A 15,158-nucleotide genomic window follows, 5' to 3' on the forward strand; every position below is an offset into this window, starting at 1 on the left:
TTTGCACACCAGTGCAACAATCCCCGTTCACCCATGTTGATGTTTCTCGAAGTTAATGTTTTTTTTTTAAGTGACTTGCTCGAGCCAACTTTCAGAACGGGGAACACAGTACGTTTGGTTTAATGTCGATTTATGTTTGTAAACCGTTTTTGTAATATTTTATTTCTACAATGGGGTTGTTTTGACACAATCTAGATGTTTGCTTTTGTACGGATTACAGTTTTGTTTCGTTGGTGCATTTTTTTTAGTTTGTTGCGTTATTGCTCGTTTCAATTTGGTGACCCATGTCACGCTTGCAAATGAGAATAATCTTGGGCACCCAGTGCCCACCTGGTTAAACAAGTGCACGTTCAACATATGCAAGTTTCAATAAAAAATGCAGGGATTTGTTTCAATATAAATATCACCTTCAAGTCTTGATATTATTGTATTAAATGGTGTTAATAGGGTGTTCACATTCAAAATTTGTACATTTCATTGAAGCTCTACACAATTGTGCTTTCCACATTCAATGTTAAAAACAAGTGATACATTTACATTTGTAATACTTTATTCCTTCAAAAATGCTCTATTTACAAGCAGTAACATGTATGCATGTACACATTGGAGTTTAAATTGGAAAAAAAAAATCTCATGTGGTGGCCAGGTGGCAAAAGAGGTGAGAGGCACGGAGCTGATAAATCCTGGGTTAGAATCAAGGTCACACACCCATCAGTACTGTGGTGGAGAAACTGCTTTATGGGATTCCACACGTTACTTTAAGTGTTTACAAACATCTGTAATTAATGTTGTGGACCGACGACGACTGTGTAGGTGTTAGCGGTTGTGTTGTAAGGCGCTAGATGAGTCCATACAAGATCAGGTAGAGCTGTCCAGTATATATTCTAGCTGTACCGCGTGTTTTTCGACGCAATGTCCGAGGTTTCGATTCACGTACAAACCCGTTAAGCACATCAGGGTGGGAGCTATCATCAATTGTTCAATTAAATTGGACAGTGCAGGTGTGTGGTCAGCAAGTGGGCAATTCTCAAATAATTAACATTCTCCCAGCTTCGTCGCGGGAATCTACAATGCAACTTCTCCTGCGGGAAGGTGAGCGGCAAACCGAGGTGTCACGCCGTGTCCATCGCAGACGACATTTCCTTCAGCTGCCGGGAAAAGTTCTGCAAAAAAAACGTCGGTGGTGCAGATTAAGATACATCTCGACATTTATTGGTGGCAGGGTAGTGCCGTGGTAACGTTTGTTGCATCACAGCAGCAAGAAGGGCCTGGGTTGGATTCCACACTCTGCGTGGGTTTCCCACCCATCGCTAAAATCAATTTGCGATTACACAGCAATCAAGAGGACTCCACAGGACCACGCCGAGGCCTAGGCTGGGAGACTTTTAGGTCGAGGTCAGATCCTCAAAATATTTTTTTTTATATATATATAAAGAGACCAAACATGTATGAACACTGACAATCTGTAAATATACATTACAGGTTTCCCTCGCTCTATGCGGGTTCGGTTTGTGCGATTTCGCGCTGTATATGCGGCTAACCTGTATCTCCCCAATTCGCTACACAATGTGATTTGAATTCACTCTACACGTGGCGATGCGGTCGGACGTGAGACAACATTGTGTGTGTACTGTGTGTGTGTGTACTGCGTGCGTACTGTCTGTACTACTCGGCAGGCAGCCGTCTCCTCGTGCGGTTTCGCTTTGTGCGCACTTTTCTTGGAGCGCATCTACTACTGCTGCCGCACAGAGCGAGGGAAACCTGTATGCCGTACATCCTCGGGAGAGCAATCAGGTTAACACTGACAAGTCCCAGAGCCTGCTTGAGGGGGAAGCTGGGGTTCTTCACCAATGAGTTGCAGGGCACCCTCTGGGTGGTGGTGATTGGTGGGATGACCCATCACCACGTGGGGCAGTGTTCCTCACAAATTTTCAGAGGTGGGGGGCAACTTTTGCCGATAAGGCATCAGTGTGAGGGTCCCCACACCGCCTGCAAGGGGTTGTTTTCACTTTGTGTATTGTCAGGGGCCGCAGTAAAGGCCACCAGGGGGCCGCCAGTGGCCCGCGGGCCTTGCAATAAAGAAAACCGACGTGGGATGTCACCTCACCTGGAACTGAGCGAGGTTCATCTCGAAGACTCGGGTGCTCGCGCGTCCCGACTTCTCGGCCAGCGCGAGGCACAGCGTCACGAACGGAGCATTCAACGCACGGCAGCGGTCGGAGCTCACGCTGATGCCGACTTTCCAGCGCACGTCCAACAGCTGCACCCGCAAGCAGAGACGAATATAAACCGTATAACCTCTGACCGCTGGGCCAACTGCTTGTTAGCGAGCACTCATTAAGGCGCGCACGGTGCATGGGGGCAGTGGTGTGGCCAGCAACCATGCCAGCTGAATTGTGTCTCTCCAGTGACGATGTTTGCACACCGCACCATGCACTCATTTACAGCCTGGTGAACGTCGGCGAGGCCAAGTACACGTACACAATCGCGCACACGAATATAATTTGCTTACTCTTATAGCCTCTGGGATATATACGTTGAACTTCTTTTGCACCATACGTAGACGACCGTGCTAAACGGAGGTGCGATAGAGTTGATGGTGATGATTCGATACATTTTTTTACTATTGTGGTGAATGTTGCACATATGGTGGCTTGCATTGGTGTGCATAACCCACACAACAGCCAGGGCGAAACACCACGCGCCACCAAACACAACAGTCACCGCCCGCATTGGGTAGGACGTACCCTGGCGGCAGAGGGCAGAGAGGCCGGCCACTGGGTGGGCGGTACCGGTCCTGCGTTGTCCCACACGTGCTTGATGACCTTCAGTGCTGGCCGGGTCCAGTCCGAACTAGCGCCGGCCAAATCCAATGCCAGCTGCTCGCCCGACGTGCCCGCCTGTGTGGCCACCCTGCAATGTGGGCGGGCGGAAAAGGTCAAGGAGCAGCCCTGCAATTATTCATGCTCCTAATCCACATTTTGCCAAGTCTCTGGTTTACGACGATCCACATTTACGATGTTAACACGATGCCACCACGAGACACAGATACTTGATTTTACAACGCACCTTCCGCCACGACTCCGAACACATTTGAACAGAGTCGGTCTGGTTTCTTTCCGATGTGTCGAGCTTTTATTGTTCTCAAATGTTTTTGTAGATTTGCACCTATTAAACTTCGTTAAATAACGCTGTTTCTACTGAATGGGAATATAGGGTCTGATTTATGACAATCCGATTTACGACAAGGTTTCCAGGAACGCATTGTAATGTAGTAAAGGCAGAGACCGCCTGTACTTCTATTTTGGCAACATTGAGCAGGAGAAAGTCAAAACTAATCCAGGGCGAGAAGGCAGGATACGAGAGTCAACTGTGAAGTTTGGCTCTCGCTCGATGGCCATGTCGAGACTGGTGTCATGAGCACTATGGGATCGTGACACAAGGTAATTCACATGTTTGCTGTGGCCAAGCTCACCTGAAGATTCCTGTGAGCAGTGAGACCACCTCCTGCACCGACTGCTCACCTATGCCCTCTACACCACAGCTGATCAGCCGCTGCAATGACATTACCACGATGACACAACCACATCACCGCCATCACCAATGCCACCACCACGAGAACACGGCAACGCCACCACCACAACGCCACCATGGCAATGACACTACCACGATGACACCACCACACTGACATCGCCATATGGGCAATACCACATCGATGCCGCCACATCGACACCATCAAAGCCGTCGGCCTCCCCACAGTCCAAAAAGCGACGCGGTTTCCAATTAAAACACGTTCCTTTGGAGTGGGCAGGTACGAACTTGGTTGGACAGCGCAATCGTGCGATCCGTGTCACGCGGCGCAAGCTGCGTGGGGCGGCGCGTCACGTGGTGCTGAGCCCGCCCGAAGCGCTCTATGAAATACAAATCGAGGGCGTGGCTATGCACGACAGACAGACAAATAATCCCTGGTGGGCAGTGTAGAACTGTTGTTCCTACCTGTATAATTTCTATTCAAATAAGAGATGTTTATTCAATTTGAAAATGTTTTGTGAATCTACAATGGATGGATTAAAAAGTATGTATGGCTACTACCTCTTGGCTTGAGCCACACACACACACACCGCGTCGTCAAGTTCACCCACTGGAGATGTGAAGCAAACCTCACCTCGTACATGGCACCCATGTCCACTGCAAGGCTCTCTCCTCGCACGTAGGCCAGCACCGCACAGCTCTGCACGCAGGGTTAAAAGGTAATTACGGCCAATACAGTTGATCCAATCATCCCCCGCCATCGCTTCTTTCCTGTTGTAAGATCCGGTAGCTCTTGCAAGTCCACGACATTGCCACCTCCAAGGCCAGCCATAATAATCAATCATCACTATCTAGATTTAGGCCTTCTTGTTGGATAGCCGACACATCATGCAAGGATGTTTTCCTGTATCATCGCCACATCTGGATTGAAAGCTTCCTTTAGGTCTCACAAACTACTCAAGACCTCAAACAAATCTCTCACCAGCTTAAAAACACCACTCACCACCTCACCACACGACCGTAAAAACCTCCCGAGACACTGCTCGTCACCATCAAGACTGGCCACTGAAGGCACACCACCTCCTAGACTCTCTCACATTACTCGCCCACCTCAAGACATTAACATAAAGCCACTGACTCCTTCAACAGATCAACTCTTTTCCCAAACGATTCAAAAATGTAACTGCCAGAATCCACACCCATTGACGCGACCACATCACCCCAACGCTCCGATCCCCCCCACTAATTCTCAATGCCATTCTGGATAAACTTCAAGTTCGGCACGTACCATCTTCAAGGTCCTCCATGAATTAACTCACTTCTGACAACCTCTACACTGATCTCGCTCTGCTCCCATTCACGCATTCTCCTACCTCTCATCTCACCACAGCACTCACTCTCCACTCCAGCAACCACGCTTTCTATGGAAGCCCCTAGTACTGGTAGGAACCACCTGGTGCCACCAGCCCACAGGGGATTATTGTGTCCGTCCGTCGTGCATCCAAACATGGGAGGGGTGGGGCTGGGTGGAGAGGGGAGGGTGGGGAGGGGGTGGAGAGGGGAGGGTGGGGTGGGGAGGGGCTGGGTGGGGATGGGCTGGTTGGGGAGGGGAGGGTGGGGAGGGGCTGGGTGGGGAGGGTGGGGTGGGACTGGGTGGGGTGGGACTGGGTGGGGAGAGGCTGGTCACCCCGTGGTGCCCTTATAAAACTCAACGTTTAACCTACCCACGCCGGCTTGTGCCCGCCATCACAGTCGGCCATATTTGCGGAATACACCACGCCGCCGTTGACCCTGGCCATTGACCGAGCAAACCAACGTTCCTACCAGCTCCCTCCGCAGGAATGTGTTTAACCTTCGCTCAGTGTGCATCATTCTATTATCCTCCTGTAGTCGGAAACTTCCTTCCCAATCAACATTTAGTGTTGAAAAATCAGACATACTTTACTTATTTATATTTAGTGACTTGCTTCCCTTTTTATCCGTTGCACTTCGAAAGTTTTATTGTATCGTTGTAACTTCATGGCCCGCCCCTACTGCACATCTGTGAAAAAGAGCTTCATAGCTCATCGGATTCCTCCTGCAGCCTAAATAAAGATTGCGATTCTGAACCGTGCTGTCACCATGAATATGATCACGATATACAAAGTCACGAGAAGTGGTCGCTACGCAAATCTAAATTAACATTGCATTGTAACCCACCTCATCAAACACACTCTCACCCATCTCACCACCACGTGGACACAACATTACTCACCACCTCACCACAACACACTCACCATCTCACCACAACATCACTCACCACCTCACCACAATATCACTCACCATCTCACCACAACATCACTCACCATCTCGGCGAAGAGGTCAGACGGAACGCCGCCAGCCCGCTTCACTGCAGCGCATGGACCTGCCGGGGGGGGCACCAGAGGAGGAGGTCAATCATAAGCGAGCTCATCCCCTTGATCCCCTCTCCTCATCCCCTCGATCTCCCGGTGTTTCTGATCCCCCAGCGTAGGTGCCCCTTATCCCCCTCATCCCCTTAACTTCCCGGTCCCCCGTGACCCCCTTCACGTCCCCGCCCCCCCCTCTCAACCATATCCCATAACTCTCACCTTATCCTTTAACCCACACCATCCTTACAATCCCCTCGCCCGCTTATATTATCCTTAAACCACTCACCAATATCCCATGACACCCCCAGCACCCAGACCTCCTTCTCCCGTATCCATAAACCTGTACACACCAAAACCACCTCCCCACTTTTGTTCCCTAATCCTCTTTACATTAAACCCCCCAAACCTTATACTGTAACCCTAAACCACTCACCCCCCATCCCTTAACCCGGGGGAGCAGAGGGATCAGGAAATCGGGATTCTGTCTAAGAGGATCAGGGGGTGATAGCGGGGATTGAGGGGCACCGCAGGCCAAAGGGGATAGGTGGAATAGGGGGCTCAGGATGTACACCCCGCTTAGGGGATCAGACGGATGTGGATGAAACAGGGGTCCCACCTACCCCGGGCGGATCAAGGGGATAAGAGCAGACCCAGAGGGAACTGTGGTTACGACAGCAGCTTTGTTAACACTGCGACGGCCATTCACTTCAAATGGCATTACAATTTGATCAGCAGATATCAGGGACACGAGGAGATAAAGGGGATGAAGGGGATACATGAGATAACGGGAGATGTGGGGAGTTGGGGGAGATAAATGGGATGATGAAACCACGGGGATGAGAGGGATGAGTGGCCAGGGGATTAAGGAGCGTGAGCGGAAGAGGAGATGGATGGGGATGTGGGGGATGAGAGAGACGAGGGGATGAGAGGGTGAAGGGATTATGAGATCGGGTGATCAAGGGGGTCACAGGGGACCGGGAAGTGAAGGGAAAGAGGGGGGGGTAAGGGGGACCTACGCCGGGGGGGTCAAAAGCACGAGGGGAGGAGGAGAGGGGATCAAGGGGATGAGGGAGACCAAGGGGATAAGGAGAGGGGACCAAGGGGATGAGGGAGACCACGGGGATGAGGAGAGGAGACCAAGGGGATGAGGGAGATCAAAGGGATGAGGGTGACCAAGGGAATGAGGGGATCAAGGGGATCAAGGGGATGAGGAGACCAAAGGGATGAGGGTGACCAAGGGAATGAGGGGATCAAGGGGATGAGGGGACCAAGAGGATGAGGGGATCAAGGGGATGAGGAGAGGGGATCAAGGGGATCAAGGGGATGAGGGCCCCACCTCTGGGCAGGCCTCGGGCCCCGAGCAGCGGCGCCATGGTGACGGGCACGTGACCCGGAAGCGGGTGGTGGAGCGCGCGTTTGCAATTCCCACTTAGCATTGGCGCGTGACCACGTGACCGTCGTGGTCAATGGCGGCGCTCGTATCCTTAAGCGTGCTACCAAATGCGATTGCTTTTATTTAATATCTGAAGTGGAATTGGTTTCGATTGGTTCATTGTCCTTGTGAATGTAAGTCGCTAAGTGCTATTTAGTGGCTATTTGAAGTGCTGTAGGAATTTAAATCGTTAAATTGTTCTCATCATGTTCGGGAAGTTACTTGACGTGTGTATTGCGTCATTACGTTAGGGGCTGTCCATAAATGACGTCACGCACCAAGGGAGGGGGGGGTCAGACATGTGTGACGACGGGGGGGGGGAGAAATGTGACGTCATATCAAAATGCGCAACTTTAAATAAATATAGACAACACGTTCTACTTAATTAAATATACTTTTTAATAAATGTTTTCTCCTACAACGTCAGAGTGCAGCGCCACATTAAATATGCACTACAATGACAATAGTTTAAAGCGATTTGAAGCATGTTTTATTTTTTTTTGGGGGGGGTGCAAAGCTTTGTGACGTCATGTTTGAGGGGGGGGGTCTGACTTTTTGTGACGCCGCGTGACTAGGGGGGGGGGGTCAAAAATCGTCCAAAATCGCCTGACGTCATTTATGGACGGCCCTTACAGCGTGCAATATTGTATTGTAGACGTCATCGTATTGTACGACATCGTATTTCACGTCGGTGTATTGCATGACGTCATCGTATTGCAGACGTCAATGTATTTCACAACGTAAGTGTCATGCATTTCGATGGCACGACGCCATCGACATGCATGACGTCATCATAGCGCACGTCGGGGTATTGCATGACGTCATCGTATTGCAAGACGCCATCGTAGTGCACGACGCCTTTATTTAATGACGTCATTGTATTAATAGTATTTCGTGACGTCACTGTTCACGTCATTGTCTCATAACGTGGCTGATGGTCTGTCTGGCTGCCGACGTTCTTGACGTCACACCGGTGCGCGGCATTTAAACAAAAGCCACGCATTTTTCGCAATAACGATTTTACAGCCAATTAGTAAGGTTTGTCACGTGAACAAAACGTGTCAATTCGTTGCTCGTGCAGCACATGATGGGATATTGGAGCGTAAAGCCACAACATTTACCATTATATTGGTTGCAAAAGCCTACGCGTTAAACTGGACTAACGTTACTGGGTGACAAGATGGTAGTCTTGGCAAAGCGTGCTCCGTATGTTGAACTTTTTTCGCACCGTACGTAGCCAAACGTGCTGCTAATCGCAGGTAACTCACATTTGTAGCGGGGGGGGGGGGGGGGGGCTGGAGATGGGAGGGTAGCATGGCAGGCTGTGGGGTCATGTGGGGGTATTGGTTACCATAAATGCAAATCCCATATAAATGGACCTTTATTCTGTGTGGGAAGTAATGCGAATGGTCATTCCCAAAACGAGACGGGACTTGTTTTTTTACAATTTAATTTTATTCAGGAAAGCAGCACCGACGTGTGGGTCGTGCATTGGATGTTTAGCCAATTTTATTTCTTACATCGCATGGAAAGCCAGTAGACAGAGCACAAAGAACCCAACCAGGCAGCATGCAACAGCTCTGCTTGAAGAGTGCTCCACTGTTAAATCTAAATTGAAAACTAATTTATTTAGAAATGGTTTTAGTTGGTTTGTTGTCCTTCCCCCGCACATCCGATTAGCACGTACGGTGCGAAAGAAGTTCAACATGCATGGAACACCTAAACGTGTTGAACTTTTTTCGCGCCGTACGTATCCAACCGTGCTAATAGATGGTGGCTGACCGAAGGAACAAACCTTGAAAGAATACCGTTAGCTCCTGCGGGATCTGGCAGATGCGAGGATGGCGATGTGTGGTGGCATCAATGCCATTGATCGTGACCCCTTGACCTCGACCGCTTGATTGAAACATTCAGACGCAAGCTCATAGTACCACGAGACCTCGCCAAAGGGGGACACTTGGTGCTACCCCTAGGGCCCAGGCCAGTTAGCCACAACACAAACCCTGCCTCGAATGCAAATTCCCTGTTTATGGAAAATGTCACAAAACACACACGGAAACGCACATCGGTGATACAGATCCAACAGATCTTTATTTGACCTACTTTCATTAACTGGAGTGCGATCATCACGTAAATGGCCAAGGCATACAGATTTAAAAACACAACTCATTAAACAATAGATGTCGGTACCACCAGACGAATGGCCGTTAGATTGTCCCCGTTGATAAATCTACGTTAAAGTTTACGGCGTGGTCTCAATTATTGTAGCTGGTTGCATGAAGCGACTAAGGTGAACATTTCCTCGACTTCAATGGCAAACGGAGGAACACTTTCACGCAAATCGCTAAAAGTTCAAATTATCTGGAATGCTCCTGTGGTATTACATCTCAGAAGCTAGGCGAGGTTAGTATTTCAACTTTGTAAAGCGCTGCACAACATTCGCTCGCTCTCGTGGAGAAAACCACTCGGAGGTGCGGGAAACCGCAAATGGGAAAGGCAGCGAGACATTGACCTAGCACCAAGTCCCTCTCCAAGCTCTGCGGTCCTCTATAAATGAAGCTGTTATCGGCCAATAACGGAGTGATTAGGATAGCTCGATGGAACAGGCGGAATTCCACACGTTGCTGCTTTCTCCTTGCAAGCCAGGATAGGGCACCTCAAAAACACCCACAGGAAGAGTTGTTTCACACGTGTGATCCACCATCTCCCACGACTTCCAGTATTGGATTCCAGGCGTACACAGCCACCACCACCGCCTGGCTTAAGACGAGCAAGTGCTGGGATGGGAGACTGCCTGGCAATACTTTACCGGGTGATGTAGACTTGGCCTGCGAAAAAGCCAGCAGATGGCAAAAGAGCAATCAGATTATGTGATCTATTTGCACGGAGCTTTGAGGGTTACCTCCTTGCATGTGCGGTGCGTTTTCTCCAGGTTTCTCCAACACAAAGCCAAAAACACGGATGGAATTAGCGAAACATCCCAATGTAGCAGGTTCCTTTCTGAAAAAAAAGCCTTTGGACTCGGCAAGGCTTTCTCATAGGTAAATAAAATTGTTATTAAAATACGTCATGCAACGGACCACAGGTCTCAACCCCACTCGCTTTTCTGCGATAACACTTTTGACTTCATTTAAAATAACAATGAGACAATGCGTCGTTGCCCACGCAGTATTGCTCTTAGATAATCATCCGTTGCGAAATAAAAGGTTAAAACTAACCGTTCAAACGTGTGACCCCCAACCCACAATTCGAGGACGTCTTTGAGCATGCAGTTGTACAGCCCTTCATCACTGCGCTGGGTGATAAAGGGGCTTTTTACTCGGGGGAAAAACTTCGGATCTGATCTCTGCTCGTCTTCGAAGATCTGACGAGAATGGCCATGTATTTCGGATGATTTGGTCATAGGTTTGAAGATCTGTAACCACTTTTTTTTTCTAACTTTCATTCTGTATTCTAACAACCCAAAAAAATCCTGACGGCAACTGCCCTAGACCAAGAGGATCTCAGGTCAATGGGCTTCACATATGCAGACAGCAGAGTGTTTCCAAGCTGCAAAGGTTATAACTGCCAATCAATACTTCATATATTACAAACAGCTTTGCTGATGCATAACAAAATTCGAAGTGTGGCATTAATATTCATGCAATTTATGGAAGTGTTTTTATTGGCTGGCTATGGTCACCAGTTCAACTCTTTCACCTGTGTGTGTTTTGTCAACTCCAGTCCTTGCTATGGGTTGCCACCTGTCCTGGTTTTCCCATAATAGTCCCGCTTGCTCGGGTAGCCGTTTGCAAGTCTTCCCGGGACATCAATGAAACGTCCCGGCATTCAATAATACACCAGTCAAGATTACACCACTTCTTCCCATGATATATCCCCGGTTTTATTATACGATGATCCTCGTAACCGCCCCCTCAAACCCCACCCATTTTACAGTGTTTCGTGTGCGGTGCACACGAATACAAATTAAGGTGCATGCGGTAAAAAAAAATGGCTGTCGGTTCACGTGGTGGACGGCAGAGGGCAGTAGTAACGAAATCCATTGTACTTTGCTCGAGGTCTGTTACCCCCGCTGAGCGGCTTGAGGTATCACCAAATAATCTCGCGAGAGCCCAACGAGGTGAGGGGTGGGGCCCTCATCCAGGAGTGGATTGACACAAAGGGCTGCAATGAAAGGAACACGGAACGGAAACTGGACACTTGATGGGCATCCGTGAGGACTGGAGTTGAGTAACAATGGATCTTGTGAACCAGATGGGACTAATTTCTTGGCCTGCAGTTTTTTCTTCTTCTTACAAATTGGGATATGACACCGCACATGACTCAATTGGGAACATACATTGCAAATCGTTGCAAAAAGACAGACCCAGGTCACTCTTTGAACAACAGACTTCGTCCTGGTCTCTCAATATTCTCACTCGGTTCAACAATACAAAACTTGGGACGCATGTTCGGCCCATCCATCATTGTAATGTGAATCAACGCCGTATTCTCAAATTCTCGCCGAGGCAAAGTTTTTCAGCCTACTGTGAAAGGACGTGAATCGATATGCTGGCTCAACTCGCCACACGGGGAGGGGGGAGGGCATGGATAACAGACAAAAGGCGAACAAGCAGAGCACACCACCGGTAAAGGGTCAACTTTCCACACACAGAAACCGTTACGCGTTCAAAACGCCCGGTTGGATGCAAACAGTCAAGATACATTTGAAGGAAAAAAATGGGAAGTTGATATTTAACTTGTTTTTCTTTCAGCCGATTTGCTTTAAACAAAATGAAACGTCACGGAGAAGGTGGGCTCTCTCCCCTATCGATTCCCCGTTGTTGACATGGCTCCGGCCTCGGGAGCACGAGGTCACACGCGTGGAGTTTTTGGACGCACACGCTTAACCATTACAAGCAAACTCTCGGTTCGCTGCGATCATGGGTGGGGTAAACCAGGTGGGGGGTGTTGTTGGTGGCCTAGATAAAATGAAAACACGGGTAAAGCAAAGCGTGTCACCCAAGGCGATAATTTACTTGCGTAGAACGCGGGTGAACATGCAAGAACACGTCGCCCCACGTTTGTATTGCTTCTTAAAATCGGTTTACCCGCCGACGTGATTGGTGGTCACATGCGCAATCAACCGCCTGACCCCCAACGGGTGAACAGCGGTCGACAATTAATCCAGCGCGCGATTAAAGATACTTTTATTCACTTGTTTGCGAGAACGGGGTAATCTGCGCCGCCGGATAAACTGCCCGAGGACAACCGCGAGTTGGCTGCACTGTGTACGCAAGGCGGCGGACGATCGCTCCAAAGCGGCTCCACACTCGATAGCAATGAGTTACGCAGCCAAATCGCTGTCCAAATCGCGCAACTAACAAAACGCCCTCGGATGCTTCGTCGAAAGCTGAGCGAGTAGTTGCACAACGTCTCAAGTAAACGGCTTGTTCAGGATGGTACCGAACGATGTCGGTCCAGAAATTTGCAGTGCGACGGAACGCACTGCTCCAAATCGACGAGCAGACCGTCGATTGGAAGTCCACGTCCGTCGTCTCTGCTGCGAGCAGCAACCAGTCGCTCAGATTCTCCACAACTAGTTGCAGCGACGTGCACGCGTAAAGCGATCGCTCTGGTGTAGACGCGGCCGTGGGTGCCAAACGCCAGGGGCTAAGTCGAATGCGGCCGGGCTCGCAAACTCAGCGAGCGAGACGCTAAGAGCGCAAAATTCTGTACACGGAGCCCAACGGTTTTGGCAAATCGCTCGCTCAATATGAAGCGACGTTTTTTTGCCCTCTTTTTTTTCACCTCTTACATTTTTTTCAAGAAAAACTAAAGTCGTGCCGATAAAAAAAAATTAAGGGCTTTCACTATTCACGTTTGAAAACTAAAAAAATGCAGTTTGTAAAACACGGCACCGATGAGAAAATTCTGTCGGCGGAAAATAAGGCGTCATCACGCGGCAAGTTCTGGCAGGAAGAAGGGCAGTGTCTGGGTAAATTGGGGCGCAAAAGAAATAGCAAAGCACGAGTATCCCCCCCCGCCCGTCCTGACCCTAACACCCCTCCACCCCCCTTCGTCCCTCTTTAACAGTAACTCCTAAAAGTCCTGCAATTTTAAAATCAAAGTCGAACCTGTCGTTTGTCACGCGCCCCCTCACAGTGCAACCTAATGTGACACAAGAACAACGAAACGCAATCAGTTTTAAAACCAACGGGCGGGCGAGTTCCGCGACGTACCATCCCCGGGTGGTACCACGGTGCCGATCGGCGCGACATCGGCACGACGTCCGACGTTTCACTCCACGCGCTGGGGAGCTTCTTCGGGAAAACGAACTTTAAGGTGCGCCACAGCGCATGGATAGGCAACGTCGGGACAGCACGACGACTAACAACCAGCCCGAGTAACACATTGGAGAATGATACAGCAACAACCGCAAAAAAAACATATGCACAAGCAACTTCCGTCCATTCATTTCGTTTCCTGGCAAACTTTTCGTGGTGCCAATTTTCACAGAGCCGTGAGCGGTGGTGGCGGCGACGGCAAAGGAGGGCTGGTTGGTTTGGTTTTGCCGGGCGGTTGAAACGTGTCCTTACACCTTCTCCTCGTCGACATAACCATCGTGTAGGGGCGATCCAGGCTGTTGTTGCTGTTGCTGCTGCTGCTGCTGCTGCGTGCCGCCTCCGGAGAAAAACCGGGACGCCTGGCTGAGCAGAGCGCTGAAAACTATGGGGCAGATAATGTTCATAACTGAAATGTCCAAAACAATGACACCGCAATGGCGGGACAACGCAAAAGGAGAAATGGAAATGAATGCGTTCGAGGAAAAAGGGAAGGAATAGCAGAAGTGGAGAAACAGTTAATGGAAGGCCGAGGTGGCAATGAGCGACGTGAAGACAAACGTGGAAATGTTTCATGAAAGAGAGACAAAGGTGTTAATATCATCATCATCATCATGCACTGCAGACGCAAGCGGTTAAGAGGGCCGTCAGTCGCGTAAGCAAACCACTCGCGAAGTGGCAATGAGCCGCCTACCGACTATCCCGTGGAGGTCTCCGGTTGGGGGAGACCTTCACGTGGGAGTGAGCAACCGAGTTGCTTGCAACTGATCTGCCCACGTGTGGAGGGGCCGCATGAATGCACGTGGGCCGAAACACAAAGCAGGGCTCTCTTAACACCTCGCCACCGTGGCGAGATGTTAACTACTTCCCCTGGTATACAAGAGGTCGTGGGTTCGATCTCCACCCTGATGCCTGCTGTATATTTTGAGTATGCATGTTCTCCGGGTCCTCCGGTTCTTCCCTCCACATTTAAAATCAACGTCACACGTTTCGAGTATTTGGCTGCTATAAATTTGCACACAATGAGCCACTTTGTCGAGCTGTCATGTGGCCAGGTCGCTCTTGAAAACAAAAGCTAAATAGCTCAATGGGGCATTACCTGGTCAAATAAAAAATAGTTTAGTTTTATTTCACGCTCGCAGCTTTGCCCCGAATAAACAAGCCTGCGGTGCCAGGCAAGGTCGTTTTGTTTCACAAGGGCACCTCTTGCCAAATCCGATACCCGACCCCGCCAGGCAGTGGCCATGAGAGACAGAGAACACAGAAAAATAGAATGAAGCTGAGAAAATTCAAGTTGACGCATAGTTGGGACAGATCCTACAAACTATGCAACCTCACAGTCAAATAGCACAATCATCCTAATAGTACATATATACAAAGTGCTTCAAAAAAATGTAAACACTTCTGAGAATTTGCAACAATACAATAAATGTGCCTCCGGGCTCTGGAGACCACCTGGAGAAGATTCCAGGCACACGTTAA

General features: G+C 49.4%; 2 protein-coding genes across 3 annotated transcripts in view; both read right to left on the reverse strand.

Moving 5' to 3' along the window:
- Positions 1 to 549: 549 nt before the first annotated feature.
- COMMD6 (COMM domain containing 6) lies at positions 550 to 7,358 on the reverse strand. The gene is made up of 7 exons (XM_078864726.1): positions 7,258 to 7,358; positions 5,877 to 5,935; positions 4,166 to 4,231; positions 3,476 to 3,555; positions 2,748 to 2,913; positions 2,108 to 2,260; positions 550 to 1,163 (listed from the first exon to the last, which is right to left on the reverse strand). Exons 1-7 carry the CDS (start codon positions 7,355 to 7,357, stop codon positions 1,113 to 1,115), a joined length of 675 nt encoding a protein of 224 aa, XP_078720852.1. The 5' UTR covers position 7,358; the 3' UTR covers positions 550 to 1,112.
- Positions 7,359 to 9,418: 2,060 nt separating this feature from the next.
- CD99 (CD99 molecule (Xg blood group)) overlaps positions 9,419 to 15,158 on the reverse strand; it is a 32,036-nt gene continuing 26,296 nt past the window's right edge. The window contains exon 12 of one of the 2 annotated variants that reach the window (XM_078864915.1): positions 9,419 to 14,061. In XM_078864915.1, the coding sequence (XP_078721041.1) occupies positions 13,928 to 14,061 (134 nt within the window). In that variant the 3' untranslated portion in view covers positions 9,419 to 13,927. Of the gene's footprint in view, positions 14,086 to 15,158 lie in introns of both variants that reach the window. The other variant, XM_078864914.1, reaches the window with a different exon arrangement.

This window comes from Lampetra fluviatilis, chromosome 19 (assembly GCF_964198595.1).
Source record: "Lampetra fluviatilis chromosome 19, kcLamFluv1.1, whole genome shotgun sequence".
Lineage (NCBI taxonomy): Eukaryota > Metazoa > Chordata > Hyperoartia > Petromyzontiformes > Petromyzontidae > Lampetra > Lampetra fluviatilis.